Source organism: Anomalospiza imberbis, chromosome 3, assembly GCF_031753505.1.
Source record: "Anomalospiza imberbis isolate Cuckoo-Finch-1a 21T00152 chromosome 3, ASM3175350v1, whole genome shotgun sequence".
Taxonomy (NCBI): domain Eukaryota; kingdom Metazoa; phylum Chordata; class Aves; order Passeriformes; family Viduidae; genus Anomalospiza; species Anomalospiza imberbis.
This window is the reverse complement of record NC_089683.1, coordinates 112,228,570-112,247,649: the sequence shown is the minus strand read 5'-3', so window position 1 is coordinate 112,247,649 and position 19,080 is coordinate 112,228,570. Positions and strand designations below refer to the sequence as shown.

General features: G+C 46.4%; 2 protein-coding genes across 4 annotated transcripts in view; one reads left to right on the top strand and one right to left on the bottom strand.

Moving 5' to 3' along the window:
- The window catches only part of FBXO11 (F-box protein 11), a 71,762-nt gene extending 69,430 nt beyond the window's left edge, over window positions 1–2,332 (top strand). For all 3 annotated transcript variants that reach the window (XM_068186535.1, XM_068186534.1, XM_068186536.1), the window contains exons 21-23: window positions 294–402; window positions 821–919; window positions 995–2,332. In XM_068186535.1, the coding sequence (XP_068042636.1) occupies window positions 294–402; window positions 821–919; window positions 995–1,124 (338 nt within the window). In that variant the 3' untranslated portion in view covers window positions 1,125–2,332. The remainder of the gene's footprint in view (window positions 1–293; window positions 403–820; window positions 920–994) is intronic.
- On the bottom strand, window positions 2,299–16,351 carry MSH6 (mutS homolog 6). The gene is made up of 10 exons (XM_068186533.1): window positions 16,111–16,351; window positions 14,383–14,585; window positions 12,041–12,213; window positions 8,364–10,908; window positions 6,778–7,043; window positions 6,117–6,234; window positions 3,864–3,953; window positions 3,162–3,316; window positions 2,803–3,002; window positions 2,299–2,455 (listed from the first exon to the last, which is right to left on the bottom strand). The coding sequence occupies exons 1-10, from the start codon at window positions 16,329–16,331 to the stop codon at window positions 2,374–2,376; spliced, it is 4,053 nt and encodes a 1,350-aa protein (XP_068042634.1). The 5' UTR covers window positions 16,332–16,351; the 3' UTR covers window positions 2,299–2,373.
- Between the last annotated feature and the right edge of the window lie 2,729 nt (window positions 16,352–19,080).

The window sequence follows — 19,080 nt, the reverse complement described above, 5'->3', positions numbered from 1 at the left end:
TTATTAACAGCCAGGTTTAAAAAGAGTATTTAAATGGAGGCTGTCAGGTATTTCATGCCATGTGTGCAAAGAGGAACAAGTGTTTCTTGCTTCAGGAGTGCATGGTACTCTGGGCATGGGCTTTGAGGATTTTATATTCTTAAATGTCAGAGTTGAAATGCAGGTATAGAACTAATTGTTCCTAATGGGCCCTTTGCTTCAATGCCTCAAGGGAAAAAAAAAAAAAAAAAAAAAAAAAAAAAAGAGTCATTGATCCAGATGTGATTAGTTCTGGATTTTTTTCCCCCCAACAGATAACAAAATAATGAACAATCAAGATGCCATAGAGAAAGCTGTCAGTAGAGGCCAGTGTTTATATAAGATCTCGAGCTACACCAGCTACCCGATGCATGACTTCTACAGGTAACAGCTCCTTCCCATCACCTACGGCAAGGCTTTCCAAGAAACCCCCTTTCTCTTCCTGCAAGGCCCCTAGAACAGTTGCTGGGTGTGAGTGAACACACAGATGTGTGCTCTTCCTCAGCTGCAACAGAAGAGGATTTAATAAGTTCCCATTTTCTGGAATTGACTTTGGGCTTGAGGAAAACAGAGATTATTTCTGTGAACCTGAGCCCAGGGCGTTGCCCAGCACGACTGTGTTGGTGGCACAAGTTACAAAAAGTGTGCTGTGAAATCCAAGTTTGTGTAAAATTCTCAAACTTCACAGTCCTGTGCACCCTCTTTCCTTCAGTGCATTTCTGGCCCTCCAGCCTCCTGGAGCACTTCCCTTGAGAGCTGGTCAGGTTTTGGCTCCTGCCTAACGTGCTGCTTTTCCCTCCAGATGTCACACCTGCAACACCACAGACCGTAACGCCATCTGTGTGAACTGCATCAAGAAGTGCCATCAAGGACACGACGTAGAATTCATTAGACACGACAGGTACGTTTCCAGAGGGCGTGGGGCTGCTCCCAGAGCAGGAGGGCATGGCCACTAAGCTGTCTCTCTGTGTTGTAGGTTTTTCTGTGACTGTGGTGCTGGAACACTGTCCAATCCTTGTACGCTCGCCGGAGAGCCTACGCACGACACAGATACACTATATGACTCTGCTCCACCTATAGAATCTAATACATTGCAGCACAACTGAATTCCTTTTCAGAAAGAAAGTCCTGCCATTCTAATGTCATAACTATTAAAACTTTTTTTTTGGAGGAAGTTACACTTGCCCATTTCTGCAGAAAGAGACTGTATTAAAGCGGATGTGTGAGGTGTTGACACTATGGAGCTCAACCTACCAAAAAAGAAAGTGGCAATATGTTGACTCAGGATAACAGAACTGGGCGTTTTAGCATTACTGTGTAAACAAAGACTTTGAAGGGACAGAAGTGAAGAAAAATAAGCTGCAATTTTGTACAGATACCAACTTCTGAGAGCTGGTGTTTTTACAAGTAGCATTGAAACGCAGTCCAATTTGCAGTAGTACTATTCTGTAGACAAGCAGCATTCTTTGTTGCTGCCTTTATGGACATGGGTACCAATCGCTTTTGTAACATGGTAAAAATGTGAGCTAGCACTTCTGCATTTCTTTTGATTTTTTAACATTTATTCAGATTGAGAAATACGAATTTAATGCTTTAATCTCATGTAGTTTGTTTCTAATTTCAAGCAAAAAATCTTATTGTACTTGAATGTGTCCTGTTTTGTTAGCACACCTAGACTTGCTGTAACTGTACTCATGTCCCAGTATGTACCTTCTTTCTATGAAAGAGAAAACACTAATCTTAAATTATATCCAGCAATTTTTCTGGTGTCCTCTGAAGTTAAAATAATCTCCTCCCCTGCCCCAGCAATAGTCTGTACTCAAACCACCCTAACAAAAGAAAGAAAAGCGAGTGTTTTAATGAGACTTCCTAGACTATAATGCACTATAAAACAAAGTACCCATGTAACTAAGTTTTGTGAAAGAAATTTTACTATGTTTTAAAGTACACAGTAGAAAGTCTCCTCAAAACAGTCTTGTACTTTTACTCTGTTCATAGTTTTTTTTGAACAGTCTGGACATTACTTACATAACCTGCTGGAAATCACAGCAATTTCCTGCTCTAATGAAGCTGAGACAAGTATATATACAGCCCTATACAGTTTCATAGCTTTTTTCCATTTATGTGTATTGGTGACAGTGGGTAATCAACAGCCTGAAAGTGTATGCATGTACCATAACATCTAGACTTAATATATTGTGGAGTACTCAATAACCATTATGTAGAGGGTAGGTATGAATTAAAGGGTTTAATTTCCTAGGAAAGACAATGGAAAAATGGTCATTTTTAAAAAATAAAGTTTATTAGATCATAATGTTGTCTGCTCACACCTTCTTGCGTAACCTGTGCGAGTTGCTAAAGCCGGTCGACCATCGCCAAGAGTTTCCGAACCGCGTTTGCGTCACAAGTTGTTCCATCCAGCACCTGGCACAGGTACCTGAGTGAGGGAAATAACCACCTTTACTGACAGGGACACTGAGGGGCAGAGCTTAAGGTTGCCGTTCCTGCAACAGCTTTAGGAGACACGGATGCTGGGCCTGGTCTAAAGGCTGCCAGTGGCACTCCCCCAGCACCTGTGTGTGCAAATTCAGACTGGCACAGTGACCCAAGGCTCAAGATACTGCTTATCATCTCTGCCCTCCCACAGCACCTCCCTCCCAACAGGTTCACAGAAGTAGTTGTAACTGCCCCTCGTGCTGTAACTGAGCAAAAGCCACTGCCCAAATATTAAGATGGGCTCCTATAAGCCATTTGCAACTTAGATACAGAAACCCAGGGCCTTACCTAAATATTCTCAGTGAGATGGTTGTTTTTTCAAACTCTTTGGCTTTTCTGTGCCCCTTCTGAATGACTTCCTCTGGAATATCTGCAAGTCTTGCCGCGTTGAAGCCGTAGCTCTTTGGGCAGGCTCCTTCAATGAACTTGTACAGGAACGTAATTGTTTCCTGGCTTGGATCCTCACTCTCATTTTCAACCATGCATGCCTGGGAAGAGCACAAGTTAGAGTTTGCAGTATTGACCTGCAGCCTAAGAAACGCGTGGGACATGAGGTCCTGTTCCCAGAACACCCGTTTCTCGGGGCAGAAGAGCACAGAAAAGCAGGAGAAACGCCAGCAGGGAAAACCCCACCCTGGCACACGTACCATGTGGCCCAGGCGCACGGCCCCGCTGTGGGAATAGTCCTCCACCAGGGAGTGGTAGTGAGTGGAGAACAGCGTCCGGCACCGGATCCTCTCCGCCAGCTCCTGCACCACGGCGCTCGCTATGGCTGTTCCGTCAAACGTGGCCGTGCCTCTGCCTGGGGACACAAGGGGACAGCTCTGGCACACTCGGGAACGCAAGGGGCACAGTAAAGTCAGTCCACAGTTCACGTGCTGCTGGAGACAGACACCCTACAGATGAACGCAGCAATGCATTTGCAGAGTGTGTTTGTTCCCCTCCCCGCTGTGTGCAAGACAAACAAACAGCAGTGAGGGGTGAGAGCCACCAGCACCAGGGGAAGGTGACCTGGCTGTTGGCCCCATAACTATCACCCTCTTCTGCACTGCAGAAACAAGATGTTTCTGCTCTCCTGAGGTTTGCTGCAAGTAATTATGCAAAGCAAAAGCAGGAAACCGCAGCTGGAAATAGAGTACCGATGACTGGGAGTGGGAGGTGGTGATGAGTTCCCAGGGCACCCAGGATGTGGTCATGCTGGAGAGGCTGAGACACCAGTTCAACACCAGCATCACTGTGATGAAACTGGCCCCGTGGACTTGGCTGCCATTCAGACAGCCCAAAAACCTTGCAGCCAGTCTTTCATCCCTCAGATTTAGCTTTCATCTATTACAAAATAGTCTGATTACCCAGTTCATCCACGAGAACAAGGGAATGCACTGTTGCATGCTGCAGAATGCTGGAAGTCTCACTCAATTCAACAAAGAAGGTACTTTCACCTTTAAAGGAAATGACAAAAAAAAAAAAAAAGCCATGAAGTAGTCAAAGATTTGAGAACCACAACTAAAACCTCATTTAATCTGCACTAGAATCTTGGTTAAGCTAAAGTGAAACTCAGTAGCAAACTGAAGATGAACAAAAACATGACACTTTTTTCCCAGTGTGAAAACAGCAGGTTCCCATTCACCAGAAAAAAAACAAGTTTTGGTTCCTGTAGAGTACAGGTACAGGCACAAGCACAATTAATTAAGTTTTCAGGGCAACACACCTGATTACTTTCAATAGCACCAGTCAAAAGTAACAGCTGGACAAAAAGTGGGGCACAAAGGCTACAATGGGGAGAATTTTTGTGCCTTTCTTGCTCTGAATGCACAGGACAAGCCAAAGGGTATGTGTGGCTTTCCAGTAAAAAAAAAACAAGCAGAAAATCAAAGACTGAGAGACTGGAATTACTGGTTTGGTTGCAATGTCAGGAGGGAACTATTTGGATAATAAAGGCTTTATTTGTACGTTCTGTCCTCGAATGAAGTATGACAAAAGCAATATTCTGCTGCTAAGGCTCAAGGATCTCATGGGAGTTTCAGCAACCCAGATAATACCAGGCCTGAAATTTACACCTGAAATTTGTTTTAGCAGATTATGAGCAGAAGTACACAATTATTCACAACCTTCCACATGATAAACCCACACTTACGAAGTTGGGATTTACTTGTTCTTTGTGCAGATCATTACAAATAACCACAAGTAGCAGCAATTAATGCAATTTATTCCATTAAAGGCAAGCCTTTATTTCCTGTACACATGCTGCATGAGCACTGCTTTGCTCTAAGATAAGTTTTCTAACATGAATTATTAAGCAGCGTCCACCAATCCGTATTTTCTGCGCTTATTTAAAGAAAGTACCAGGATTTAACATTTTAAACAATATTTACGAATAACCATTCATTCAGAAAATAAACTCCTAAAATTTTATTACGGAAAAAATTAGCTTCATAAAAGTCCTGCTGACATCCATTACAAAGTGACTGCCGTGGAACAACTTCTTCTCTGCTTTCCTATCTACACTGTGCAAACAAATGCATCAAGAACAGATTTCAAAGCTCCTTCTTGCAGTGTTCACCCCTCCTCACAATGTGAAATGTCAAATCAGAAGTACAGTTCTCAGGTAATTTAAAAAAAATTGAAAATGCTACATTTTGCTAGACCATCCTTCATGAAGGAAGGGCCCTTCTCATCTCTACCATAAGCCTTTAGGTATTCTGCCACACACACTTTTGATTCCTTCCTGTACTGAAATTAAACAAAAGGGAGATGAGCTGGGCAAAGAAAGCCTTAATAACATTCTCTAGCTGTGAAGAAAAGCCTTGATTTGGGGAAGTGTAAATATTTTTTTTAATTAAGAACTTGGAATGATTAATTTCCAAATTCCTTCTGTGCAACAAGTTCAGTGGGCTTAACTCCTTTCATATGCACTGACCCATATTTTTCAGCAGAGAGATCACAGAAAACCTGTGCCCTCCTTAATGAGCAGTGATACTGCTCTTACCACAACAATCATTTTATTTTTCTAGCCCAGTGGCACTTTGCCCATCACCGCTGGCAGACTTTACCATTCCACTTGTCGTGTCATCCTCCACTTGTGTCTTCCTCTCCATTAAAGGAACAAAATACTCCAAGAACTGTCAACTACTACTTCCAAGAAGGACATCTGCCTCTCTTGCTCACCAGAAGAAATCAGATTTCAAACATAAAGCATTCTGATTGAAACAAGGGACTTCTATAGACCTTACAAGGCACAAAAACAACTCCTGTGCAACAGCTGCCCCAACATCACTGTCCTATTTCAGAACACTTACAAAAAGGTATCAGTGAGAGTAGAATATAATCAATTCTAAAAAAAGATGTTCCTCAGACTTGCATCCAGCTGGGAGTTAGGCTTTTAATATTAAAATTCATTAGGAAGTGATCCCGTGCGCCTGTCAAAAATCGAACGCACACATGAAAAAAATAACGCCCAAGTACAATCCTGTCTCCACTCTGAACAACAAAAGAGTGACCAGCTCTCCCTGCGAAATACTGTCCCCTTCCCAGCTTGCCACTCGAAGCAAGAGCAGAAAGTTGGTGCCAGCAGCCCTCTGTGCAGCTGTGTGTCAGGCACTCACCAGCCATGATCCTGTCGGAGGCGCCGAGCCGCGTGAACACGCGGTCGATGGGCGTGAGCCTGCAGGCTTCCGCGGGCACGTAGCACCCCAGCTGGGCCATGACCACCAGGAGACCAGCCTGCACAGCAAACAGGGACATGCACATTGGCACTCGTGCTTGCAGTTTCAGTTCCACACACACATCGAGGGCACGAAGCTGTGTTTCCCCTAAAACAGGGACTGGAGTACATAAAGCTTCCCGCTGCTTTAACAGCTCCAGGCTGCAGCAGCATCATCTCTGGCAGAACTGAACTACTCTGAAAGCCTTCAAAACACAAATTATCACAGCAAGCAGTGTTTATAAAGCAACCTCCCTGCTGATCTCTAGTTTCATCTTGTTCAACCTGCAGAAGCATCTTTTACTAGCTGATGCCAAGTCCTGGGTAAGTCCCTTAAAAAAGAGAAACTATCACTTCTTCCCAACCAGCTCTCCTAGGACAAATAAAACTTACCCCTCCCTAAAGCAGAAAACCTCTCTGAACATGAGCACTTTCTACCAGCCTGTGCAATTGCTGCACACCCTGAAGGCCACTTCTGGGACCTCCGGTGACACCCATGACAGCCAGGCCCTGTAATTCCCTTAGCCAAGCCCCAGAGGTACCGTGGGACACGTGACAATCACCTGTCTCATCAGCGTAGATTTGCCACCCATGTTGGGGCCAGTTACCAGCACACAGGAGGCCTCACTGCTGCTGCCTTCATCCTTGATGCCTATCACGATGTCGTTGGGAATAAAATCATCCCCAAAGAAAGTTTTTGTGATGCACGGATGGCGGGAATTTCTAAGTTCCAGGAAGGGAGGAGCATTATCCCCAGGCAGCAGGATTTCAGGTCGGCACAGAGGTCCATCACCACCTTGACTGTAGTGAGCAAGGGACATCAAGACATCTAAAAAATTAAGAGAAATTCCAGTCAGTCACACTTTCAAATTTCTTCATACACTGGAATTCATTTACTCATTGAACAGCAATTTTGTAGAAACAGTTTTCTATTTTACTCCATTTTCCTCATGAGGGAAATACCCACAAAAGGACTCCAGAACAAGTAAAAGGTGGGAATATTTACAGTGTCTTTCCTCACTCCTTCCAGATTTCTACAGATGTCATTATGAAAGTGCTCCTCTATAGTTTTTTAGTTCAGAAGTCTTTAAAATCCATATAATTTCATTTCAAAAGTACATGTATACAATACTACTCTATTGCATTGGTTTTTCATTTAGAACAAGGAGGAAATCAGCTTTGACAGTGACAGTGAATTACTTTGTGAAGAATCCCAATTCTGCTTCAAAGTTGCCCGAGAAAACTGTATAAATATTAAAACTCAGTGTGTCCAGCAGGAAACAGCAGCACAAGACCGCTCAGTTAGCTGAGCCCCGAGGTTCTGAAAGCTGATCACCTACATAATGAGACTGTTCATGATTAGAGGCTTTATGTACACACATTACAGCTGAGCCTGGACACTGAATTCCTCTCTGCTGGGAACCAATTCAGCACTTGCCCTGAGCTGTGGTGTAGCTGATGTGACTGTTCCCAGCTCTCCCAGTAAATCCATTCCCAGCCAACACTCCCTGCCTGCCTGCCCTCCCTTTTCTGCTCTAGTGGCATTCACAGAGTGCTTTCATTTTTCCCTGGAACAAAGACATCCCAGAGTGCCTCATCTTAGCAGAAAATCCACAGGACAGAAGTATGCCAGTCCTGAGAAGGGAATACAGGAGATTGTTCTATCCCAGAAATTTAAGGAGGATTTGGGGAAGCCTTCTTAGTAGACTACCTTCTTCAAGGCTTGACACTGAGCACTTTTATTTTTAAAGGATGGCCAGAAAGCATCCTGCTCAGATGGAAAGGAACTTACCAGCAGGTTAGATTTTTACACCTCCATTTAATAAGAAGCTACTAATCCACACACAAGGCTCTGGAAGCAGTGAGGCCCACCAGGCTACACCGAACTGGGAAAAACACTTGGCTGCACATCTACAGCCACGCAACAGGAATGAAGAAATAGCTTGCAAACATCACAAGGCCCAGCAACTGTCCTGCTATTTAGCAACAGGAAGGAAAGAAGGGAATCAGTGTGTTAATTCTCAAAGCCATTACCACAATCAGGAGCTTTCAAAGGACAAGTCAAGAGCTGGACCGAGCTTCCCCAGATCAGATTTCATCAGCACAAGGGGTAGTTTTACTGCGTGTCAGGAGGAGGCAGAGCTCTTACCCAGCACAGCAATGCACTCCACAGCTGTCTGCCAGTCCTTGCTGTTCTTGTCGAAGTTGTAGAAGAGGCGCCTCATGCAGTCCTTGAGGGCGGCGTCGCGGCGCTCCTCGGCGCTCACCATCGCAGCCAGCATCTTCTCGATCTCCTTGGTCCAGTAGCGCTTGTAGCCCTTCCTGCTGGACCTCAGCTCGTATTCCTCGGGCAGGTTACGGGACACGACACTTTCTGGGATTTCCATCTGGTACCGGTTCTTGCCTGTCCCCCAGTACTGCACGGATTTGGACCCAAGCAGCTTGCGTTGCTTATCCAGGTACTTCCGAAGATCCTCCTCGAGACCTCTGATATCCTCTAGTGCTCCGTCATAATCGGGGTCAAAACCTAGCTTGGGGGTGATCACCCCTGTCTTCCGGGCCTGGTTGTGATCAAAGGCAGTGTCCCACCTTGTGAGCTCTGCACTCAGGTCTGGGAAGCGGCCATCGGGATTTTTGGCTTTGCAGGTGACCAGCTGCTTCAGGACTCTGGATTTGAAGTCACTGGCAAACTCCTCCATGAATTTGACTATTTCATTCATTACTTTGAATCCCTCCAGGGTAGACAGAAAGTCGGCGATTTTTTTTTTGCTGTATTTGAGTTCTTCATAGAAGATGGCCCTGCTGTCAGGATGGTTCTGACTTTTGAGTGGTGACCCAATGCTGTGAATTTTGCTGAGCAGTCTTTCAAGGTCAGGCAGTTTCTTGAGGTACTCACTGACTTCAGACATTTTATCTGGCACTGCCAGGAGGTCCTCGACAGCATCCAAACGATCATTGATGGATTTAGGGTTACAAAGCGGAGCGCAGAGCCACTGTTTCAGGAGTCGCTTCCCGAACGGTGTACAGCAAGAATCGATCCTCTCCAACAAAGTACCTTCTGTGCTTCCATTGGTTCCATTCTGCAGGACTTCCAGGTTCATCAGGGTGACTCCATCCAGCACCATCCGCTGGCCTGTTCTGGCAAACAAACTACTGGAACTCACGGTTTTGGCAGTAGCAATATCCACAGGGACATATTCCTCGAAGTTTGCCTGTGATAACAGCTCCTGATCAATCAGACATTTTTTGAGATAGAAGACACATCCCCCAAGAGCTGACAAAGCTAATTCACTGTTTTCACCAGGAGTTAATCCCAGGGAGTCACTCTCTGAAGTCAGAGATTTGATTACAGGGGGCAAAGAACATCCATTTTCAGAATTCTGCTTCTCCTTGAAATATCCTTCCTCAAGAAGGACTTTTAGTGTTTTAGATGCATTCCAGAACTGAGAACCCGAGGTCAGCCCTTCCTGAATGCAAGAAACAAGTGATCCCTTCAGTATCTTCTGCGTGTCCACAGACAGGTTGCCCTTCTCAAACAGCACCTGCACAGGGGTGTAGTGAGCTACCAAAGTCCTAAACCTGGAGCAGTGGCGGTCGTCTGGGAACTGGCCAACGTGGAACTTCCCCATGGAGGTGTCGACGAAGCAGACCCCGTAGACACGCGTCCCGGCCGAGTCCTCCTTCTCCTTCACGCACAGCAGGAACTTGCTGTGGTTCTCGGAGGGGTCGCAGTCCATGACGCTGTAGGTCTGGGTCCCCTTGGTGATGATCCTGCAGATCTCCCGGCGCACCACCTTGTCAAACTTGGTGGAGCGGCCCTCGGACTTGCAGCGCGCTTCCATCATTTCGGGCGTTTCCGTCTGCTCCACGCGCGCCACCTTGTAGCCCTTCTGCACCAGGACATCGGAGAATCGGCCAAACGCAGTTTCTGGAAAACCTGAGTGGGCCCAGGTGCCCTTCATGAAGATGAGGCCCAGCTCATTGACGCCAGTGACTGCGTCCATGTGGTACAGCTCATAGAACTTTCCGACCTTGTAGCAAATCACAGCATCAAAGTTTTGGCTCTTGAGCTGCCACCACCTGCGCACGCCCGGCGTGCACTTGTTGAGGTAATCCTCGGGCACATACAGCGTACAGGGGTCGTAATCGGGGTCACCCTGACGCCTCCTGTGCGCATCTCTCCTCTTCCCTTCTTGCAGCCAGTCAAGCTTTTCGTGCTCCCACACTGAGAAGCCACCAGTGCCTCCACTGCAAGCATTTGCTTGAGAGTCAAAACTTTCAGGTGCTGCAAACGATGTCAGCCTAGACTTGGCTTCTGAAGAGACTGTTGCTGCTCTTTTGGGTGTCTCAGAACATTCATTTCCCAAGCTACTCCTTTTAGCAGGCTTTTTCACCTCTCTTCTCTTTCGTTTAGAAGGGACTTTTATGGGGCTCTCTGCAACACTCTCTGCCTCCGTCTCTGTGTCAGAAGACTCATTTTCATCCACCCCACTACTGGCGTCCTCGCTGCTTGCTGCTTCTTTCCCATCAGGCTTGAACTCCACATCAGAGCCATCGTGGTCACTGTCAGAATCCAACACTCTCCTCCTCTTGGTTTTTACAGCTCTTTCCCTGCTCATCACTCGCTTATTGCTTTTCACGTCCTCCTCACTATTGCAGTCTTCACTGTTGCCTGATGCGTTTTCACTCATCTCCTGGAAAAATAAATTATTTTGTCTGTAGATCATTCTGGCTACAAAGATACTGCTGCACAAAGAAGTGCAAAAATGTGCAGTAACGCAGTACTTATGATGCTTCAAGCAAGAGACAGCAGAGCCACAGCCAATTCCATCTTAACAGATCTCAGGTTTTTTCTGGATAACTAACTGCTACTGGCCAGTGGCATAATTACTCTTATTTGTGTTCTTTAGAGACTCATTCGTTACTGTGCTTATGTGATGCTGATGAACAAAGCATTTAAACTACACAAAAAAGAATATGGCACATGTAGGAGAAAGAAAAGCAACTCCATTATTTGCCTTTTCAGCCTCAAACTTTAATGGAAAGCCAGCAGTGGAGGGACTGTAGTGAGTACAAAGTGCCACTGCACACAACGCCTGGAGTGGCACCGTCACACTGGAGACTGAGTAGATGAGCTAAGAGAAACCACCACCCCACTGACAGTTTCCTCATACCATTCCTCTCCAAAGAAATCCATCCCAAGGCATAGGGTGCTACTGAAATAACAGCTGAATCAAGACAACATGAATACAACACAATATAACATCACTTTTTAGTTACTCCACCAAGACTGCTGTTAACAGTGCAAGGACTGGTATTTTAGTACTGCTCCACAAGATGAGGGTGGGCTCCAAAAATTCAACTTAATGCCTCAGATGAAGAGTCATAAAGCGATAAATTTATACATTAACACACCCTAAAACTTCAGATCAAACTTAGGGCAACTTGGACTATGAATAGCAGATAGAGAAGACAAAATGATGCATGAGAAAAAAGCATTTCTCAGTGAAACAGTAGGTCACCAGGAGGTGATGAGTGAAGAGAGTCAGAGAAGTTAAGTAGATTCTGAGGTCAGTCCTTACCATACAGAACACCAAAGAGACTTGTCTTTCCAACTAGAAAAGATGAGAGACCAGCATATGACCTGACAACACAGAAGCAGTACAAAAAAAGACAAATGGATACATACATGTGCATGATTAACAAGGAGATAAGCTGTGATTACTGTACCAGAGAACTGCAGGATATTCCATGCTTAGCTCCAGGTCACAGCTTTTAAGTTCTAGCAATATTTCTGAAAATGACAGCAATTAAGAAACATTTTACCTCCATTTCTTCCTCTTCCTCCTCTGTGTCTGAAGGCTCATTGCATACTGCCAGTTCAAGCCTCTTGGTTTTATCTTTGCTCATGGCATCATCTGCCAGCACCATGGCTCTTTTAATTTCAGGCTTTGTGCTGTAAAACATACCTCCCTTCATCGTCTCCCCATCTGATGAACCTGTAAAAAACACAGATTTATTAAGAACAAATGCTAAATGCTAGACTTATCATTTGTTAAGTCTAGAATTTAGCCAGTGCTCATAGTTCACTTTTAAATGTATTCAGACAACGAGCATTCATATTCAGGTAAGTAAACTTCTGTGCTGCTACCACTCATTCCCACCACATCTTAAATACAGCAACCTATCACTCCTTCATCCTGACACCCCCGGGGAAAGAACACACATTCACAAATGAAATGCCTATCTACATGAACACTTGAAGAATTGCTTCTATTTCTGTAACTCATTAGCACATGTGAGCACTCCTAGGCTGAGCTCTGACTCACACTGACTGCAGTTAGTACTGAATTTAACGCTGGCAGAGCAGCAGACAGACCTGACTGAGACCACAGGGCTGTTTTAGCAACGGCAGGTAAGTTCAGCCAGAGTTATCTTCACTTTCTAGGCACAAGCCAGCTATGGCACAGACCTCAAGGCTCTGCTGGCCTCCAAACTGCTGCTCTAAGTGCAGCCAGGCTCCCAGCCCCAGCCCATTAGCCAGATTAGCTGATGGCCAATCATGCTGGCCACTCAGCCTGACACTGCAGGGCAGTGAACAAAGCCTAGGGCTATTAATAACTGCTCCATGCCCTCCTCCTCCTGCCACCACCTGCACACAACACAAACCCAAAGCCAACCAATCCACTGACTGATTTCAGATCCTCTTCCCCACTCTTGTCAATCCCGTCACTGACTGAAGCTTCAGCTCTAAACCAGCGGCAGACAAAGGCAGCAGACTTGGAGGAGACCAAACACCCCAGAAACAACTCAAAACTACAACCTTACTCACAATCAACTCCGAGTTTGCAGTAGCAAAGCAGGGAGTTACAAGTAGCTGCTTCTACCGCACAATGGCAACACATTAACAATCCACATTTCCCTTTTGGTTTTCCAAATGCAAGGAGGCAGTCTAAAAGTATTTTGCATTAATATTAAATGCGACTGAACATCGGAAGAAAAATCAATACTTCTCCTGTGATGGATCTGTGTATCTGTGCTTAAACTTCTTTTTGGCGATTTTCTTTTGGTAAACAAATTCCCCTTAGCAGTATTTGCTTCTAAGTGCAACTACAAGCTCTCAGAATATTTTGATTGTTTTCAAATACTTTTGGGAAAGACACATATAACCATGGACCAATTTACTTGCAATAAATTATGCTAACACTCATGGCAATAACATTACCATTTCATTTTAAAACTAGGGCTGATGTGCAGTACACTGAAGTATAGAGGAGACAAAAACGTGGCCACACGATCATGAGATGGAACTCTGACTCTAAAAAGGGAGAAACTAATTAAATTCAGTTTTTTTCAGTGACACAAGCAAATCCTGCGGGGCATCAGAAATACTATATTACATATGAAGTATCTGACTAACAAGACAGCTTACAGCTAATGATTTAGTTTTCAGCAACAGTAAAATTATGAAAAAAAGGGGAAAACAGATTATGTTTATTAAAAAGGTGAGATTTATAATGCAAAAAACGTTAACTCCTGATTACATTTGATTTTCACTAGTTAGCCATGCCATTTCTTCAGTATGACAAACATCAACTCTGATCTGTAACTACAAGCACTGCTCTCACCAACACTCAATTCTCAAGTTATATCTTTCATTTACAAAACTGCTGCACTGCTAAGAAGCAACACTTCTGCAGCAGAATTAATTTTATTAATTTTATTTACCCAATATCCTGGGCCTAGCCTTTTAATTCTGGACATACTGCAGTTCCTAAACAGCTGCTTAAAAACTGAGTTTGACACTCCTAATATTTTTAAGGATATTAGGGCTAAAAGTGGAAATACTGGATTTATCTTTTACATCATTTTTATACTGAAATAAAGGAAATATCTCCAAAATTAGCAAGCTTTAAGTTTGCTTAATTAGTTGTTCTAATCCAATAAACAAAAGGGCTTAATGCTCTATGTTTCAATAATTGCATAAACATAAATGTACCTGTAACCCTCAAAAACTTGTCGCTTACAAAGCACAAAGCTTGCTCAATTCTACTCTTGGTTTTTGCTGCTCATTCTCTGTGGAGAATAATACATCCTATATTCCAAGCCTGTAATTCCAAAACAAGTGGCATATTTCCATTTCAAGCAGTTTTGTTTCTATCTCTTACCTTTATAAGGCTTCAGGTATTTAACACTGATCCAACCCCTTGTAGGGCTGTCATCAAAGAACTGCACGTGGACACGAGTGGATTTTCCTTTTCCTCTGAGTATTGTTCCTTCAGTGGGGTGGTTGTATATGAGACACGGCCACCAGGGATAGCCTTCCATCTTGGCCCACACCAAGTCCCCGGGAGAATACTCACAGGAGACACTGCAGAGACAACAAATGTGTCGTTCAAGGAACACAAACATTTGGAACAGCTCTCTTCATAAATGTCGCTGCACACTGCTGCTGAGCCTTCTGCCCTCTGATGGTCTTTGGAAGCCTCCCGGGGGTGCAACCTGGATTACACAGGTCCTCCATACCCCCACCAATGCTTGTCCTAAACTTTTTTGATTTGCTCCTCCAAGTTCTGCTGGATTCCCACAGGGACAGAGGTTTATCACTGGACGGTTTGGGTTCAAAGGGACCCTAAAGATCCCCTAGTCCTAGCCCCCTGCCACACACAGGGACACCTTTCTCTAGACCAGGTTGCTCAGAGCCCCATCCTGCCTGGCCTTGAACACTTCCAGGGATGAGGCATCCACAGCTTCTCTGGACAACCTGTGCCAGTGGCTCACCAGCCTCACAGTGAAGAATTTCTTCCTAATACCTAATTCGACCTACTCTCTTTCAGTCTAAAGCCATTCCCCCTCGCTCTGTCACTCATGCCCTTTTCCTGTAGAAACTAATTTTCAACCAGGCACTTAATGAAAAGAGTAAGACTTAAAAACCCCTCAGGCTACAAAAAAATGAATAAATAAAAAACTCTACCTGCACTGCAAAGCACCTGATGCAGCTTTTATTTGCTCTCTCCTCCTTCCCACAGATTTCACCCCAGCCACTGCCACACTCCCACAGATGATGGCTGGGGACACTCTTGCAGGCTGTGGCCCAACAACCAGTGACACTCAGTTTGCTAATAGGTGGCACGCTTGCCATGTCTTCAGCACAAGAGACCCATGGAGCTCTTGGAGCGGGTCCAGCAGAGGGCAACAAAGATGATTATGGGAATGGAGCATCTCTCTTCAGAGGAAAGGCTGAGGGAGCTGGGCCTGTTCAGCCCCGAGGAGAGAGGGCTGAGAGGGGACTTCATCAATATGTATAAATAGCTAAATGAGGGGGTGCCAAGAAGACGGAGCCAGGCTTTCCTTGGCAATACCAAGCATTAGGACATGAGACAAAGGGCACAAAGTTCCACCAGACCACAAGGAAGAACTTCTGGACTGCGTGTGTGACTGGGCACTGGAACTGACTGGCCAGAGAGGTGGAGTCCCCCTCACCGGAGACATTCAAAGCCGTCTGAATACGGTCCTGTGCCATGTGCTCCGCGATGGTGCTGCTCGAGCAGGGAGGCTGGGCCAGATGCCCCACTGTGGCCCCTTCCAGCGCGACCCGCTGTGTCATTCTACGACACAGCACGGAGCGCAAGTTTAAAACACAACGCTACTTCCGAACAGCACAACCCGACCGCACGGCCCCGGCCCCGCAGGTGTCCCACCGTCGCGCCCGCCCGGGCCCGCGGGGAGCACAGGCCGGGCCGGGCCCGGGCTCCGCAGCCAGGGAACCCCGGCGACTGCGGCGGCGACCACACGGACACCCCGAGGGTCCCGCTCCGACCGCCGGCGGCCGCAGCTCCGTCCCGCCTCCCCTCCCGCGGGCCGCGCCCCGCGGCCTCCCCCGTCCCCGCCGGTACCTGGGGGCCTTGGCGGCCGCGCCGCCCCCCGCGCCCTTCTCGCCGCGCCGCGCCGCCGCTCGGCCCGCGCCGCCCGGGGGGCTGCCGGCGGCCTGCAGGCCGTTCCGCTCGCCCGAGGCGCGGCGGGGCTCGCTGCGGGGCTCGCTGCGGGGCTCGGTGCCGGCCGCCGGCGGCGGGGCGGCCTTGGAGAAGAAGCGGAGCAGGGTGCTCTGCCGAGACATGGCCGCGGCGGGAAGCGCGGGCCGCCCGGCGCGCCAAACGCGCGCGAAACCCGCGCGCCGGGCCCCGCCCCGCCCCGCCCCGCAGCTTTGGCGGGAAGCGCGGAGGCACGGCCCGGCCCCGCTGGCCCTTTTGGCCCTAACTGGTGCAGAACGTGGGACATCTGGGAATCCCCGAGAGAAAGGACGTTCGGTGATGTCTGATCTTGGCGTGCTTCCAGCCCTAATCAACAGCGAAGGGGGTTTAACCCGAGAAACAGCAGCTGGCGGGCGATGGCTGAGCGACATCCGGGACGAATTTTAAAAAGGCAAATTACTTGTGGGTAGGGTTGCCTTGTGAAGGTTTAGGGCTCAAGGTGATCTCCCACCTCAGAGGAGGTTAACAAAGCCTGGGGAGGAGGATGTGCAGCTGATAGTGGACACAAGGAATGCAGAATTTATGGGCCACAAGGACATTTGGCAGGACCCCAAAGATAAGAAACTAATAAAGACAACTCAGCAACTGTGCTGAACCAGCTCCAATTGGGTAAAATGTAATTCTGGCAGGCGGAGATGGTGACTGTCGTCTCACCAAGTCACGGACCCAAGAAACCCACTGACCCCAAAGAAGAGAAAGACTGAGTATGGGACTAGTCAGCAGAAGAGTGACAGAATCATTAATATCCAGAAGATAGAATGCTAATTAATAAGAGAACTATGTAACTTTTGGCCAGTGGGCATTAGTGCCTTTGTTTACTAGAATGTATAAATATTAAAAAGTATTGGTAGTTTTTGTGCTGGCATCGTGGCTTTGCCACCCAGCACCCTTTTCTGTGCAGAACTGTGAATAAATCAAATACCTCAACTCTGTGTGTGGATTGGCTTCTCACATACCAAGTCAAAGAACCTATTTTGGGACAACAGCTACTGCCCCCAAACCCCTTTCCCTGCCTGCCATGGGGCCACAGTGCTTGTGCCACAGGATCTCTTCCCATGGTTTTGGGTTTGTTTCTTTTTTTTTTTTTTTCCATATTAATTGGTGAGGCTATGTCCTTTAAAAGCAATTTTCTGATGCATTATAACACATGGTGCACGTGGTGTGACTCTTGGGGCTGTCCTGTGCGGGGCCAGGAGCTGGAGCTCGATGATCCACCTGGGTCCCTTCCAGCTGGGAGTATTCTGTGGTTCTGTGACTCTGTAAGACAATTCCATTCCATGGTTCTTGGCTGGTATGCTTGAGATACAGGAGCTCCAACCAAAAAGAACAACTTATTTTTATAAGCTTAAATCTACAGAAGAATTATTGGCTTATTATTATTTTGCAAATATTATTATAAAAACTGTGTTACCCCAAATAATATTTGCAAATATTATTATAAAATTAATCCTTATTTGCTTATTATTATTTTGCAAATTATTGTTTGCCTCCAGATGCCAGTTAGCACAGCTTTTCCTTTCACTAACTTTGCTGCTTGACATTTCAAGTCAAAGCCTCTCCTTCCCTGCTGCTGAGCTGTAGGAGAAAAAGCCACAGGTGCACCTCCCACCGCCAGAAAAACGTGGGACTGCAAGTTAGGGCTTTAACCACAAGAGGTCCTGCAAATCCAGCCGATGTGGGAGGATTTTGAAAGGCTGGTCCTTCTAAAAGAACTATTTCCTTTTAACATCAGAGCATAACTTCCATTTAATTTGTCATCCACTGCATTCAGAAACAATCTGATGTGGTCTCTGCCTCAAACTGAAGTACAAAAGCGAAGGCATTTATTTTCCTGAGAAAAGTGCAGCAGATTCCCCTGCACGTGGCCTGCGGAGTGCTTGGAAGTGGAACATGCTGCAGGATAACCCCCTCAGCAGGGGTTGCTGTTCCTATCAAAAACACTCACCAGTACCAGTACCCCCACAAGTGTTTGGGTGGCTCTTTTCTGTCAATTTTTTTTTTTTTGCTGTAAATAGTCAACACAATCTAAATTTTTCTGGAAAATGACAGTGATCATCCATCTGGCAGGTAGAAGGAGGGAGATGGCAAGAGGCAGGAAGGGGAAAAACTTGGGTGAATGCTGAAAGCAGGCCCAGTTTTAAAGATAAAGACTGCTTTGAACAGACTCCTGATAGATTCTCCCTGGAGATTACTCTTGTCTGGTGATATGAGGAACGGAGCAGACAGGGAAACATGAAGGGCCATCTGAATTTGGTGGCCTCCTGAGCCAAGCTGGTATGAGTGCCACAGAAGTCATTTTATTGCTGGGGTCAAGTTTGGTGGCCCTGGGGTGAGATAGTTACCCCCGCAGCCCCCTGGAGTTACAAGGCTAGCCCAGATCTGAGAGAGCTTTGGGGGAAATATTTCAGGGTTAAGGCAAAAGATTCCAAAAGAGGCTCTAACCCCTGATGTGGTCCAAGACGTTTATTCCTGGAGGTTTCCAGGGGAGAAAGAAGGAAAGAGAGCGAACAAGGAAGGAACAGGGCGTTATCTAGACTCCTGCTCGGGAAGAGATAATTGACTCCCAGCCAGTTGGGTCCATAAAGGAAGGAAGGGTTAGACTGACATGGTTACAGCTACAGGGGTCTCTGGGGGTGAGAAAAACCATTTCCCAGAGCGATGCAACACCGGGGTTTCTTCAGGCTGGGAGGAGCATGAGTCAGTCCTGGTGACTCTGCTAGACGAGGGACAGGTCACTGATTTGGCAACACTGTAAATGTCTCAGGAAGAGACTGTGATCCCTAAACTTCACAGACCAAGTGGTCCAAAAGCTTGGGTGAGGAACCTGCCAACTTT

Bases quoted from the DNA above. Each gene is read 5' to 3' on its own strand.
- MSH6 (XM_068186533.1), bottom strand. From the start codon at position 16,331: ATGTCTCGGCAGAGCACCCTGCTCCGCTTCTTCTCCAAGGCCGCCCCG. The intron at 14,586-16,110 runs GTACCGGCGGGG...TTGTCTCTGCAG, and splicing joins GCGGCCGCCAAGGCCCCCAG to TGTCTCCTGTGAGTATTCTC. The intron at 12,214-14,382 runs GTAAGAGATAGA...TGTTTTTTACAG, and splicing joins ATACCTGAAGCCTTATAAAG to GTTCATCAGATGGGGAGACG.